At 41.0% G+C, this 15,159-nt stretch overlaps 1 protein-coding gene across 1 annotated transcript in view; it reads left to right on the forward strand.

Annotated features, from left to right (window-relative positions):
* Positions 1-704: 704 nt before the first annotated feature.
* LOC311111758 (RNA-binding Raly-like protein) overlaps positions 705-15,159 on the forward strand; it is a gene marked incomplete at both ends in the record, with an annotated part of 58,227 nt that continues 43,772 nt past the window's right edge. Inside the window, one exon of the mRNA XM_084154574.1 lies at positions 705-744. Coding sequence (XP_084010700.1) covers positions 705-744 — 40 coding nt within the window. The remainder of the gene's footprint in view (positions 745-15,159) is intronic.

The following is a 15,159-nucleotide window of genomic DNA, read 5'->3' on the forward strand; positions in this document are numbered from 1 at the left end:
TAAGTAAGCATTTCACGGTAATGTCTACACCTGATGTATTCGGCGCATGTGGCCAATAAAATTTGATTTGATTTGATTTGATCCCTGTGTGATATGAGGTCAGTGGTGAGCTCCTCTCTTCATCTCTGTATGTGGCTCCACTGTGTCCTCAGATTCATGCTCCTCTCTTAGACCCCTGCCCTCCCCTGTCCCCCTTCACTCCCTCAGCCCCCGGCTGTGGATAGAGTTACCCTCTCCTCACCACACCCTACACACACACACACATACACACACGCACACACACACACACACACTTCTTGGCAGCTCTCTCTTTGCCTGGGCAGACTCTATAAGCCCTGAGCCCCAGCCAGGCTCCCGTTGCTGTGAGAAAACCAGCTGCACACTTACACTAACCCCCCCTGCCTGCTGGGAGCTAATGGGCTAACCCAGTGCTTCATCTGTCCACCCCCGCTGCAGAAGGACTGATGGTACATACTGTTGGTGTTGCTCTAACTGCTCTGTCATTGATTCAGTAGGAACACAGTCGTCAGTCCACAGCCTGCCTGCCTGCAGAGAGAGAGCGAAAACAGGAAGAGAGATAAAGAGGACATAAGGAGAGAGGAAAAGAGAGTGATTGCGAGAGAGAGAAGCAGGGAAAGCATCCAGCCATCTGTCTGTCTCCATTCTGCAAGCCACAGCCGCCCTCTTTGTTTGGCGTCCCTGATATGACCCTGTTTAAAAGTGAGCACCACCGCAGCCCACGATGTGAGTATGCCAGGCTATAGATACCACTATGTGTATCTGTGTCTCTATGTTTCAGTGTGTATGTATGCATCTCCTACTCACTCTCTCTCTGCTTCTACCTCCCTTCTACCTTCTACCTCCCTCCCTGTTTTTGTCTCTCCCCGTCTATCCCTTTCTTCACCCCCCTTTTTCTGCTTTTCACTCCCCTTTCTTTCCCATCTCTTTTTCTCCTTCCTCCCTAATTTCTCTTGGTTTCTCTCCCACTGCCTCTCTATTCCCTGAATCCCTCAGTCCCTATTTCCCCTCTCCTTACTCTATCCCCCCTTTCTCTCTCCCTCTGGTATTTCCTCATGCCCACCCTTACGCCTGGCCAGGGATAACCCTGTCTAATGGAAGGAGAGACAGAATGAGAGAAGGAGAGAGAGAAGGAGTGAGTGAGGTAGTGAAAGGATCCTGAGTTGAGGTGACAGGAACTCGGCTGTTTACTCTCCGAACACAGCTGTGCTTAACCAAGGACTGGAGAGGTGTGTTTGAGAGGACGTGGGTGTGATGAGAGCGTGTTATGTGTATGTCATTCATTTGTGTGTGTGTGTGTGTGTGTGTGTGTGCGCGTGTGCACGTGGGTGGGTGTGTGTGCTTGCGAGAGAGAGATAGCCAGAGAGAGAGAGAGTCAGACAGAGAGGAAGAAAGAGATCACTTATGCGTGTCTACATACATGCTACAGTATGTGTGAGCATGGGTGCATGAGATTGCGTTATGACAGATGTCCGTAACTGTGATAGTGTGTTGGCCAACAGAGTGGTGTTGGTTTTGAGGCGTCAGGCTGTGTGCTTGACAGGCTCTCCTGCAGTGCTAGACTGTGTGAATCGATTCTGTGCTTCAGCCGAGACCAGAGCAGCTCAGGAGGAAGAATAAGGGCACAGGGTCAGCTCTCTCTCACTGGAGCAGAGATGACAGGAGAGAGAGAGAGTCTTCAGGACCGAGGGCTAGAGCTGAACCTTCTACCCAGCTGTGCCTTCACTGGGGTTGTCAATAACTGTGGAGAGTGGGATTAGATCGGTGCACAGGGAAAGATGGTATTTCTATTGCCTGTCTAACCCACTGCATACATGTGTGTGTGTGTGTGTGTGTGTGTGTGTGATTCTGGGACCTGGGGGATACCACTGTTTCTGATGTGTGAGCCAACACATTTTTCAGCTTTGATAGAGCAGTTATTAGATACTGGTATGCCTGTCTGTATGCCTGTCTGTCTGTATGCCTGTCTGCAACTAGAATATCGGACAGTCCAGAAAAAGAGAGAAAGGGCGAGGGGGCCGAAGACATTATTAAAGGCCCACTGCGGTCAAAAATGTGTTGTGTGTATATATATTTCCACACTATGAGGTTGGAATGATACTAAGAAATTGTGGTGACATCACAATGCGGTAAATGACTTAATAGACCAATAAGAAAGAGAGTTCCAAACCTCTCTGCCAATAACAGCTAATTGCCAGTTTTCCCTTCCCCACTCAGACCACTCCTAGACAGTCCTAGCAAAATTCTTGCTTGAGAAATTGCCCTTTGCTATGAAGCTTTTTTTTTTTTTTTTGACCATTTTAATTGAAAACAATCACAGCAACCAAGTTTCCATCTAACCATTTCATGCAGATAAATGACCTGATGCATTAAAAAAGTCACGACAGGCCTTATGGTAAAACTTCCCAATGTCGACAAAACTAAATACGCTAGACAACGTGGGATATTTATTATGTCTGTTAAAAAGATTATGCAACAATTGCGGTGGAAACGCTTTTAATGCGCAAATATTGACAGAAAAACCATAATGTCTCAGTAAACTTGGAGTCACGTGATGATGTTGTAGCCTACTACCATCACGACATGGAAAAATAAATAACTTAATAACTTATGTGGTTAAGTGCCGTGATGAGCTTCATGCAAATTTCCAATAAATATTGAGGGTAGGCTATTATTTAAATGATGCTGTTATCATGATGACCGGTGCTTGGCTGCCAATTCAAAAAATAAAAAATGATCTTGCTTTTTTCCATATCATCATATAACCTACCCTGTCAACTTTATCAGCAAACTTTTGTCTATAGAGCATGCGCCAAAACCAGATTGGGCAAGTATGCTATTTATCGCAACAGTTTTTGTGACAAAACCATACGTAGTGTTAAAAATGCAATGGAAACACATTCAACTTTAGTTTTTTATTCAGTACATGAAAACTGAGGGCTCGATTCAATCAGATCCGCTTTAGCCAACATCCACATAGCAGTTGTTTTGACGGTGTCTTAGGTGGAACTGCATTACAGCTGTCAAAACCACAAGTGGCTCCCTGCATTATACCTAAAGCGGACATTACCATTGGCGTCACGGAGTTGCATTAACAGAAATCCCATGCAGCCTTGTTTACAAGTTGAACACTGGAATGTGAGATGCAATCTACACCTCGATTAGGATCAAATCAAATCAAATGTTATTCGTCACATACGCCGAATACAACAGGTGTAGACCTTACAGTGAAATGCTTACTTACCTACTCTGTTAAGCGTAATTATTTATATATATCCTATGCTTTCTCGTTCTGAACTTCTTATTCGAGTGGGGAGGGTGTGGCTTAGTGACAATGATCGCAAGAGCAGCTGCTCACTGATTTGACAGCCGACACCGCCAAAACATCGCTATGTGGTCTTCTGCTATCGCAGGTTAACGCTTGATCTGATTGAATCTAGGCCTTAAGCGCAAAAGTGCTTTTATGTGGACTGTCATCAAATGCAGCATTTTATCCGCTAAAAAGTCAGTTTGATTGAACCACACCTCTGGTGGGAAAATGGACATACAGTTGAAGTCGGAAGTTTACATACACTTAGGTTGGAGTCATTAAAACTAGTTTTTCAACCACTCCACACAATTCTTGTTAACAAACGATAGTTTTGGCAAGTCGGTTAGGACATCTACTTTGTGCATGACACAAGTAATTTTTCAAACAATTGTTTACAGACAGATTATTTCACTTATAATTCACTGTATCACAATTCCAGTGGGTCAGAAGTTTACATACACTAAGTTGACTGTACCTTTAAACAGCTTGGAAAATTCCAGAAAATGATGTCATGGCTTTAGAAGCTTCTGATAGGCTAATTGACATAATTTGAGTCAATTGGAGGTGTACCTGTGGATGTATTTCAAGGCCTACCTTCAAATTCAGTTTCCCCTTTTGGTTGACATCATGGGTAAATCAAAAGAAATCAGCCAAGACCTAAGAAAATAAATTGTAGACCTCCACAAGTCTGGTTCATCCTTGGGAGCAATTTACAAACGCCTGAAGGTACCACGTTCATCTGTACAAACAATAGTACGCAAGTATAAACACCATGGGACCACGCAGCCGTCATACCGCTCAGGAAGGAGACGCGTTCTGTCTCCTAGAGATTAACGTACTTTGGTGCAAAAAGTGCAAATCAATCCCAGAACAACAGCAAAGGACCTTGTGAAGATGCTGGAGGAAACCGGTACAAAGGTATCTACAGTGGGGAGAACAAGTATTTGATACACTGCCGATTTTGCAGGTTTTCCTACTTACAAAGCATGTAGAGGTCTGTAATTTTTATCATAGGTACACTTCAACTATGAGAGACGGAATCTATAACAAATAAAAATCCAGAAAATGACATTGTATGATTTTTAAGTAATTAATTTGCATTTTATTGCATGACATAAGTATTTGATCACCTACCAACCAGTAAGAATTCCGGCTCTCACAGACCTGTTAGTTTTTCTTTAAGAAGCCCTCCTGTTCTCCACTCATTACCTGTATTAACTGCACCTGTTTGAACTTGTTACCTGTATAAAAGACACCTGTCCACACATTCAATCAAACAGACTCCAACCTCTCCACAATGGCCAAGACCAGAGAGCTGTGTAAGGACATCATGGATAAAATTGTAGACCTGCACAAGGCTGGGATGGGCTACAGGACAATAGGCAAGCAGCTTGGTGAGAAGGCAACAACTGTTGGCGCAATTATTAGAAAATGGAAGAAGTTCAAGATGACGGTCAATCACCCTCGGTCTGGGGCTCCATGCAAGATCTCACCTCGTGGGGCATCAATGATCATGAGGAAGGTGAGGGATCAGCCCAGAACTACACAGCAGGACCTGGTCAATGACCTGAAGAGAGCTGGGACCACAGTCTCAAAGAAAACCATTAGTAACACACTACGCCGTCATGGATTAAAATCCTGCAGCGCACGCAAGGTCCCCCTGCTCAAGCCAGCGCATGTCCAGGCCCGTCTGAAGTTTGCCAATGACCATCTGGATGATCCAGAGGAGGAATGGGAGAAGGTCATGTGGTCTGATGAGACAAAAATAGAGCTTTTAGGTCTAAACTCCACTCACCGTGTTTGGAGGAAGAAGAAGGATGAGTACAACCCCAAGAACACCATCCCAACCGTGAAGCATGGAGGTGGAAACATCATTCTTTGGGGATGCTTTTCTGCAAAGGGGACAGGACGACTGCACCGTATTGAGGGGAGGATGGATGGGGCCATGTATCGCGAGATCTTAGCCAACAACCTCCTTCCCTCAGTAAGAGCATTGAAGATGGGTCGTGGCTGGGTTTTCCAGCATGACAACGACCCGAAACACACAGCCAGGGCAACTAAGGAGTGGCTCCGTAAAAAGCACCTCAAGGTCCTGGAGTGGCCTAGCCAGTCTCCAGACCTGAACCCAATAGAACATCTTTGGAGGGAGCTGAAAGTCCGTATTGCCCAGCGACAGCCCCGAAACCTGAAGGATCTGGAGAAGGTCTGTATGGAGGAGTGGGCCAAAATCCCTGCTGCAGTGTGTGCAAACCTGGTCAAGACCTACAGGAAACGTATGATCTCTGTAATTGCAAACAAAGGTTTCTGTACCAAATATTAAGTTCTGCTTTTCTGATGTATCAAATACTTATGTCATGCAATAAAATGCAAATAAATTACTTAAAAATCATACAATGTGATTTTCAGGATTTTTGTTTGTTTTAGATTCCGTCTCTCACAGTTGAAGTGTACCTATGATAAAAATTACAGACCTCTACATGCTTTGTAAGTAGGAAAACCTGCAAAATCGGCAGTGTATCAAATACTTGTTCTCCCCACTGTATATCCACAGTAAAATGAGTCCTATATCGATATAACCTGAAAGGCCGCTCAGCAAGGAAGAAGCCACTGCTCCAAAACCGCCATAAAGAAGCCAGACTAAGGTTTGCAACTGCACATGGGGACGAAGATTGTACTTTTTGGAGAAATGTCCTCTGGTCTGATGAAACAAAAATAGAACTGTTTGGCCATAATGACCATTGTTATGTTTGGAGGAAAAGGGGGGTAGCTTGCAAGCCGAAGAACACCATCCCAACCGTTTAGCACGGGGGTGCTTTGCTGCAGGAGGGACTGGTGCACTTCACAAAATAGATGGCATCATGAGGAAGGAAAATGATGTGGATATATTGAAGCAACATCTCAAGACATCAGTCAGGAAGTTAAAGCTTGGTTGCAAATGGGTCTTCCAAAACGACAATGACCCCAAGCATACTTCCAAAGTTGTGGCAAAATGGCTTAAGGACAACAAAGTCAAGGTATTGGAGTGGCCATCACAAAGCCTTGACCTCAATCCTATAGGAAATGTGTGGGCAGAACTGAAAAAGCGTGTGCGAGCAAGGAGGCCTACAAACCTGACTCAGTTACACCAGCTCTGTCAGGAGGAATGGGCCAAAATTCACCCAACTTGTTGTGGGAAGCTTGTGGAAGGCTACCCGAAACGTTTGACTCAAGTTAAACAATTTAAAGGCAATGCTACCAAATACTAATTGAGTGTATGTAAACTTCTGACCCACCGGGAATGTGATAAAAGAAATAAAAGCTGAAATAAATTATTCTCTATTATTCTGACATTTCACATTCTTAAAATAAAGTGATGATCCTAACTGACCTAAGACAGGGAATTTTTACCAGGATTAAATGTCAGGAATTGTGAAAAACTGAGTTTAAATGTATTTGGCTAAGGTGTATGTAAACTTCCGACTTCAACTGGATATATATTTTTTATATCCGCATTAAAATCTGTCGCCAGTTTTATGGAAGTCTAGCTAGTAAGGTACTTAATTGTTACCCAGAAAATATTTGATATTGAGATAAAAAAACAGATGCATTGGACCTTTAAGGGTTATAGAGCTTTTAAAGAACAGAGAAAGAAAATCATTTACAAAAAGAACCGAGAAATCGAGAGAAAGACGGAGGGAGAGGATGAGAGAGGGAGGAAGAGTCCTCAGAGAGCGAAAAAGATAGAGAGAGATCTGGAATAGAACTAGATACAGATGCTCTTCTCATGTGCTTAGTATACTAAGCACATGAACTTAGGACCCATTGAGCACAAACTGGTTGAATCAACGTTGTTTCAATGTATTTTGTCAACATATTTTGACGTGGAATCTACGTGGAAAATACATTGGATTTAAAAAAACACCATCAACTGTAGTTTTGAGGGTGAAATTTCAACCACAGCATTATGCCATCATTGTAACCAATTTTCAACATAGACAAACCTTGTATAAAATATGTTGAACCTTTGAAACAACATTAGATCTTCAACGTTATAACCACTATCAGAGAAAAAACCTCAAGGCTGGGCAGCACCTCCTACTAGAGAGTTGATCTACAACTATTCATTTGTTCTCCCATCCAGGGTTTTAACCAAGCCCATCTTATATATTTGTCACTGACTACTACCAATGTGCTATCGTGAGAATGATTATTGAGAGATCTCTTAATAGCTAAATATATTCACTGTTTGTCTACAAATTAATAATTGGTATGTTGGATTCATGTCTCCATCACAACCAAAAATCTAAGTTAAAGAATGGGACTAAATCAAATCAAACTTTATTTAAAGTGCATTTAAAGTTTGATTAGATTTGCCTTATTCTTTAACTTAGATGTTTGGTTGAGATGGAGACATGAATCCAACATATCAATTATTAATTTGTAGACAAACTGGATATTGAATTTTTTTTGGTTGTCAGTACAACCAAATATCAACATTTGAAGGAGATCTTCTGCTTGGATAGTTCCATCTGTGGCACTGACTTAGTCTGGCTTTAATTCCAGTTTGTCTACAAATGTATAATTTATATGTTAGATTCACATCCCCATCTCAACCCAAAAGTTAAAGAATAAGACTAAATTAAATCAAAATAAACTTTAAATGCACTTTAAATCAATTTAGTCATATTCTTTAACTTTGATTCTTGGTTGAGATGGAAACGTGAATCCAACATATCAATGATTAATTAGTAGACAAACTGGAATTAAAACCAGATTAAGTCAGTGGCACAAAAGACAAATCTCCTTCAAATGTTTATTTGTTTGCGTTGATAACCAAACACAATTCAATGACACGTTTGAAATACAGTAAGTAGCCTATTAACTTGTCAATAAGTTAACAAATGATAGGCCTATGTTGGATTCACATCTCCAACTAAACGCAAAATAAAAGTTAAAGAATAGGATTAAGCCAGTGGCTCAGAAGAAACTATCCAAGCATTAGATATCATTTAAATGTTGATATTTGGTTGCATTGTCAACCAATACACAATTCAATAATACTTTTGTAATACAGTAAATAGCCTAAAGTTAAGGCTATCTTACAAACTAATGTAACAGTATTTATTCAACCTTAAAATGAGTAACACACCCATGGCCACATTTTGAGGTTAGCCTACTGTAACTATAAATGTCTTCTTATGTAATCATAGAAAGCTTGCACGTTTAAGACAGCATGCAAAGGTCGCAGGTCTGAAAATATCTTCACAATTGCTATAATAATCTGCACAGAATCTTGAACAGAATTGATCACTTGCACTAGGCCTACAGTGGCTTGCGAAAGTATTCACCCCCCTTGGCATTTTTCCTATTTTGTTGCCTTACAACCTGGAATAAAAATGGATTATTTGGTGGTTTGTATCATTTGATTTACACAACATGCCTACCACTTTGAAGATGCAAAATATTTTTTCTTGTGAAACAAACAAGAAATAAGACTAAAAAAACTGAAAACTGGATTGTGCATAACTATTCACCCCCCCAAAGTCTATACTTTGTAGAGCCACCTTTTGCAGCAATTACAGCTGCAAGTCTCTTGGGGTATGTCTCTATAAATTTGGCACATCTAGCCACTGGGATTTTTGCCCATTCTCCAAGGCAAAACTGCTCCAGCTCCTTCAAGTTGGATGGGTTCCGCAGGTGTACAGCAATCTTTAAGTCATACCACAGATTCTCAATTGGATTTAGCACCATCCATCATTCCTTCAATTCTGACCAGTTTCCCAGTCCCTGCCAATGAAAAACATCCCCACAGCATGATGCTGCCACCACCATGCTTCACTGTGGGGATGGTGTTCTCGGGGTGATGAGAGGTGTTGGGTTTGCGCCAGACATTTTCCTTGATAGCCGAAAAGCTCAATTTTAGTCTCATCTGACCAGAGTACCTTCTTCCATATGTTTGGGGAGTCTCCCACATGCCTTTTGGCGAACACCAAACGTGTTTGCTTATTTCTTTCTTTAAGCAATGGCTTTTTTCTGGCCACTCTTCCGTAAAGCCCAGCTCTGTGGAGTGTACGGCTTAATGTGGTCCTATGGACAGATACTCCAATCTCCGCTGTGGAGCTTTGCAGCTCCTTCAGGGTTATCTTTGGTGTCTTTGTTGCCTCTCTGATTAATGCCCTCCTTGCCTGGTCCGTGAGTTTTGGTGGGCGGCCCTCTCTTGGCAGGTTTGTTGTGGTCCCATATTCTTTCAATTTTTTAATAATGGATTTAATGGTGATCCGTGGGATGTTCAACGTTTCTGATATTTTTTTATAACCCAACCCTGATCTGTACTTCTCCACAACTTTGTCCCAGACCTGTTTGGAGAGCTCCTTGGTCTTCATGGTGCCGCTTGCTTGGTGGTGCCCCATGCTAAGTGGTGTTGCAGAATGTGGGGCCTTTCAGAACAGGTGTATATATACTGAGATCATGTGACAGATCATGTGACACTTAGACTGCACACAGGTGGACTTTATTTAACTAATTATACGACTTCTGAAGGTAATTGGTTGCACCAGATCTTATTAAGGGGCTTCATAGCAAAGGGGGTGAATACATATGCACGCACCACTTTTCCGTTATTTATTTTTTAGAATTCTTTGAAACAAGTTATTTTTTTCATTTCACTTCACCAATTTGGACTATTTTGTGTATGTCCATTACATGAAATCCAAATAAAAATCCATTTAAATTACAGGTTGTAATGCAACAAAATAGGAAAAACGCCAAGGGGAATTAATACTTTTGCAAGGCACTGTATGTACTTTTAACGTAATCTCAACTACAATCCAGGTCATTTGGTTCTGCTATAAGATAAAGCACAGTGATAATACATTAAGTTGTTGTATAAATACAAAATATCTGACATTGTTTTCCCATTTGAACTTTGTTGTGCTTTTAAATGGTTGAAAGCGCAGTGATAACACATTTAGATGACAACTAAACCAAAAATCTGTTTTTCCATTGGAATTTGGTTGTGCTTTTAGATCGGGGTAGGCAACCCTGTTCCTGGAGTGTCGCAGGTACTGCAGGATTTTGTTCCAACTAGGGTCCACACCTGACCAACTGAGATAATTGATCAGTTCAGTGATTGCCTATATTCAACACACCTGGTCTTCCAGGTCGGTTAAATCAAAAACATGAAGTGCCCCTCGGAACTCCAGGACCAGGGTTGCCTACCCCTGTTTTATATGGTTGAAAGTATAGCGATAACACACAGGGAATTCAACAAACTTCTGGCTGTCTTTTTGAGTGGGTGAATAAAGGTTGAAATCTTATTGATCAACATCTCAACCAAATATTACCAACATTTCCACGTTGAAATTATGTGGTGTGCCCAGAGGGGACGCACCACAGGCTCTATCCTATTCTCTCCTCTTCTAATAATTTAATATTGAGGTTCACTTCCATTTTCAAGTTTTGGCATATTCAGTCCAGCAACATAGCACCCTGCATCTCACTGCTGGTTTTCCTCTGAAGCTAAGCAGGGTCAGTCCTGGTCGGTCCCCGTATGGTGACTGGAAGTGGTGAAAATAGAAGTCTCGTTTGAAGAAAAACATTAATGAAGGAAAAAGACGTGAAAAATGTATGTGACATGTTAATTTAACCTCATTGAACGTACATTATGTGAAATACGTGATTTTTAACCCACCACTTCCAGCTACATCTGGTCTCCTATCCAGGGACCGACCTGCATAGCTTCAAAGGTAAACCAGCAATGGGTTGCAGGGTGCTATGTTGCTGGAATGAATGTGCCAGTTTTGCTTGATATTAGTAGCACAAACATAACTCACTCACTAGAGTATTACACCATATACTGTAATAACATTATTCCTCTATTAAAGGTGTTTAAAGCGGTAACCCTTAATTGAAACCTTAACAAAGTGTTCTCCCCCACACAGTTTCAGTAAAAAGCTGAGGGATGGGGCTGGAGAAATGCAACCACTCTCAAATCCATAGAATACACTATTGGTGCAAGGACTGACCATCCATGATATCAAAATTATAGTTTTTAGGCTATACAATGGTTGTTTACATTTACTTTGTTTACAAACATTGGGCTAAATCAAGCTTATATTTTTGGTTCTGATGGGGTACGACAGCTGAACTAAGCAAGAGGCACTTACAGTGCCTTCAGAACGTATTCATACCCCTTGACTTATTCCACATTTTGTTGTGTTACAGCCTGAATTCAACATTGATTAAACAGATTGTTTTTTTCTGCAATCTACACACGATACCTCATAAAGTGAAAACATGTTTTTAGAAATTCTAGCAAATGTATTGAAAATGAAATATATAAATATCTCCTTTACATAAGTATTCACACCCCTGAGTCGATACATGCCAGAATCACATTTGGCAGCGATTACAGCTGTGAGTCTTTCTGGGTAAATCTCTAAGCGCTTTACACACCTGGATTGTACAATATTTGCACATTACTTTTTTTAATTCTTCAAGCTCTGTCAAGTTGGTTGTTGGTCTTTGCGAGACAGCCATTTTCAAGTCTTGCCATAGATTCTCAAGCCGATTTAAGTCAAGACTGTAACCAGGCCACTCAGGAACATTCAATGTCTTCTTGGTAAGCAACTCCAGTGTATATTTGGCCTTATGTTTAAGATTATTGTCCTGCTGAAAGGTGAATTTGTCTCCCAGTGTCTGTTGGAAAGCAGACTGACCAGGTTTTCCGCTATGATTTTGCCTGTGCTTTGCTCTATTCCGTGTATTATTCTACCCCCCCAAAAAAACTCCCTAGTCCTTGCCAATGACAAGCATACCAATAACATGATGCAGCCAGCACCATGCTTGAAAATATGGAGAGTGGTACTCAGTGATGTGTTGTGTTGGATTTGCCCCAAACATAACGCTTTGTATTCAGGACATGAAGTTAATTTCTTAGCCAATTTTTTTGCAGGTGTACCTTATTGCAAACAGGATGCATGTTTTGGAATATTTGTATTCTGTACAGGCTTCCTTCTGTTAAACTCTATAACTGTTTTAAAGTCACCATTGGCCTCATGGTGAAATCCCTGAGCGGTGTCCTTCCTCTCCGGCAACTGAGTTAGGAAGGATGCCTGTATCTTTGTAGTGACTGGGTGTATTGATACACCATCCAAAGTGTAATTAATAACTTCACCATGCTCAAAGGGATATTCAATGTCTGCTTTAAAAATCTACCAATAGGTGCCCTTCTTTGTGGTCTTTGTGGTTGATTGTATGTTTGAAATTCACTGCTCGACTGAGGGACCTTACAGATAATTGTATGTGTGGGGTACGGAGATGAGGTCAAACTCATGTTAAACACTATTATTGCACACTATTATTGAGTCCATGCAACTTATTATGTGCCTTGTTAAGCAAATGTTTACTCTTGAACTTATTTAGGCTTGCCATAACAAAGGGGTTGAATTCTTAATGACTCAAGACATTTCAGCTTTTAATTTTTAATGAATTTGTAAAAAATTCTAAAAACATAATTCCACTTTGACATTATGGGGTATTGTGTGTAGGCCAGTGACACAAAATCTCAATTGAACCCATTTTAAATTCAGACTCTAACACAACAAAATATGGAAAAAGTCAAGGGGTGTGAATACTTTCTGAAGGCACTGTATACGTTATATTCTTCAAGAATCAATGGGTACATATCATTAATTAAGTCCAAAAATGGATGTAGCAACTACGGATTGCCCCTTTAACAGGCAGTGACCTTCATAAAGCACAACCATTTCGCCATTTCAACGTGATCCATTAACCTGCCCCCCAAAAATGTATTCTGTCCACTGTTACGCGAATGTCCCGCAAAATCTTTCCCTTTTTAAATGTCGTCACCCTAATTCCACCGGTGGAAACATTGCTACTGCAACATGTTAACACCATCTATTCACATGTGAGGAAAATAACCTTATTTTAACCCCACATGTGAATCTGCAATTCAACATGTGAAAGTGAGATTTTCACAGTTGGAGTTTTCTTACATGTGAAACTACAATTTTGATTTTCACTTTCACGTGAAAAACAATCATGTGAAAAATTATCACATGTAAAAATCTAATTTGCAGTTTCATATGTGAAAAAATAATCACATGTGGAAGTGTTTCCACATATGAAACTGCAAATGTGATTTTCACATGTGAAAATGCAATTCCACATGTAAAAGGGAGATTTTCACATTTGAAAGCTTTTAACACGTGAAACCGCAAATTTGAAACTGCAATTCACATGTGATGTGAAAACATGTTATTCTTCTCACATGTGAAACTGCAAATTGACATGTGTTTTTTTTGTAAGGGTGTATGTAGTGAGAGCCATTACAGTAGATCCATTAGAGATGAGACGGTATGAATAAGTAAACACAGCAGCACCAGCAGGCTCACCAGACAGTCCCCCTGAGACTGGTCCACCCAGAGCACGTCTCCCCACAGTGCCACCCTGCCTCACTCCCTTCACACCAGGGAGAGACCTACATGGCTAATATCTCTCTAAAGCTCTCAGAGGGCCGAGTGTATGGTGTCCTTACAGCATACAGTATACCTGTTTATTACTAGCAAAAGTCATATGGAACGTTGAATTAAGTATGTCTAAGAATGCGTTGAGAGAGGTACGGCCAGGCAGCTTGTATCAGAAACTCAGCCGCTACAGTGGTTCTGATCTTTGAGTATGCTGCGCTGCCATGCCCCTGAGCCAGTGTGTGTGTGTGTGTGTGTGTGTGTGTGCCCATGGCTCCCTGTCTCTATGTGAGCTGACTGACTGAGGGGCTGAGTGACTGAGTGATTGAGTGATTGAGTGACTGACTGATTGACTGACTGGTTGACTGACTGATTGACTGACTGGTTGACTGACTGATTGACTGATTGACTGTGTTCAACACTAGGGAACTAGCTGGGGCGTATTCTATAGGAAAATGGAAGTGTTATTTCTTGAACCTCAATGAACATAAATTATTAGAAGAGGAGACAATAGAATAGAGCACGTGGTGTCCCCACTGGGCACACCACGTCATTTCAACGTGGAAATGTGGGTAATATTTGGTTAAGACATTGATCAATGAGATTTCAACCTTTATTTTCCCACTCGAAAAGACAGCCAGAGGTTTGTTGAATTCCCCATGTGTTATCACTATGCTTCAACCATCTAAAAGCACAACCAAATTCCAATGGAAAAACTATGTCAGATTTTTGGTTTAGTTGTCATCTAAATGTGTTATCACTGCGCTTTCAACCATTTAAAAGCACAACAAAGTTCAAATGGGAATACAATGTCAGATATTTTGTATATATACAACAACTTAATGTATTATCACTGTGCTTCATCTAATAGCAGAACCAAATGACCTGGATTGTAGTTGAGAGTACATTGAAAGTACATACAGTGAGGGAAAAAAGTAGTTGATCCCCTGCTGATTTTGTACGTTTGCCCACTGACAAAGAAATGATCAGTCTATACTTTTAATGGTAGGTTTATTTGAACAGTGAGAGACAGAATAACAACAAAAAAATCCAGAAAAACGCATGTCAAAAATGTTATAAATTGATTTGCATTTTAATGAGGGAAATAAGTATTTGACCCCCTCTCAATCAGAAAGATTTCTGGCTCCCAGGTGTCTTTTATACAGGTAACGAGCTGAGATTAGGAGCACACTCTTAAAGGGAGTGCTCCTAATCTCAGTTTGTTACCTGTATAAAAGTCACCTGTCCACAGAAGCAATCAATCAATCAGATTCCAAACTCTCCACCATGGCCAAGACCAAAGAGCTCTCCAAGGATGTCAGGGACAAGATTGTAGACCTACACAAGGCTGGAATGGGCTACAAG

The sequence above is a fragment of the Coregonus lavaretus genome, assembly GCF_964263955.1.
Source record: "Coregonus lavaretus genome assembly, chromosome: 37".
Classification (NCBI taxonomy): Eukaryota; Metazoa; Chordata; class Actinopteri; order Salmoniformes; family Salmonidae; genus Coregonus; species Coregonus lavaretus.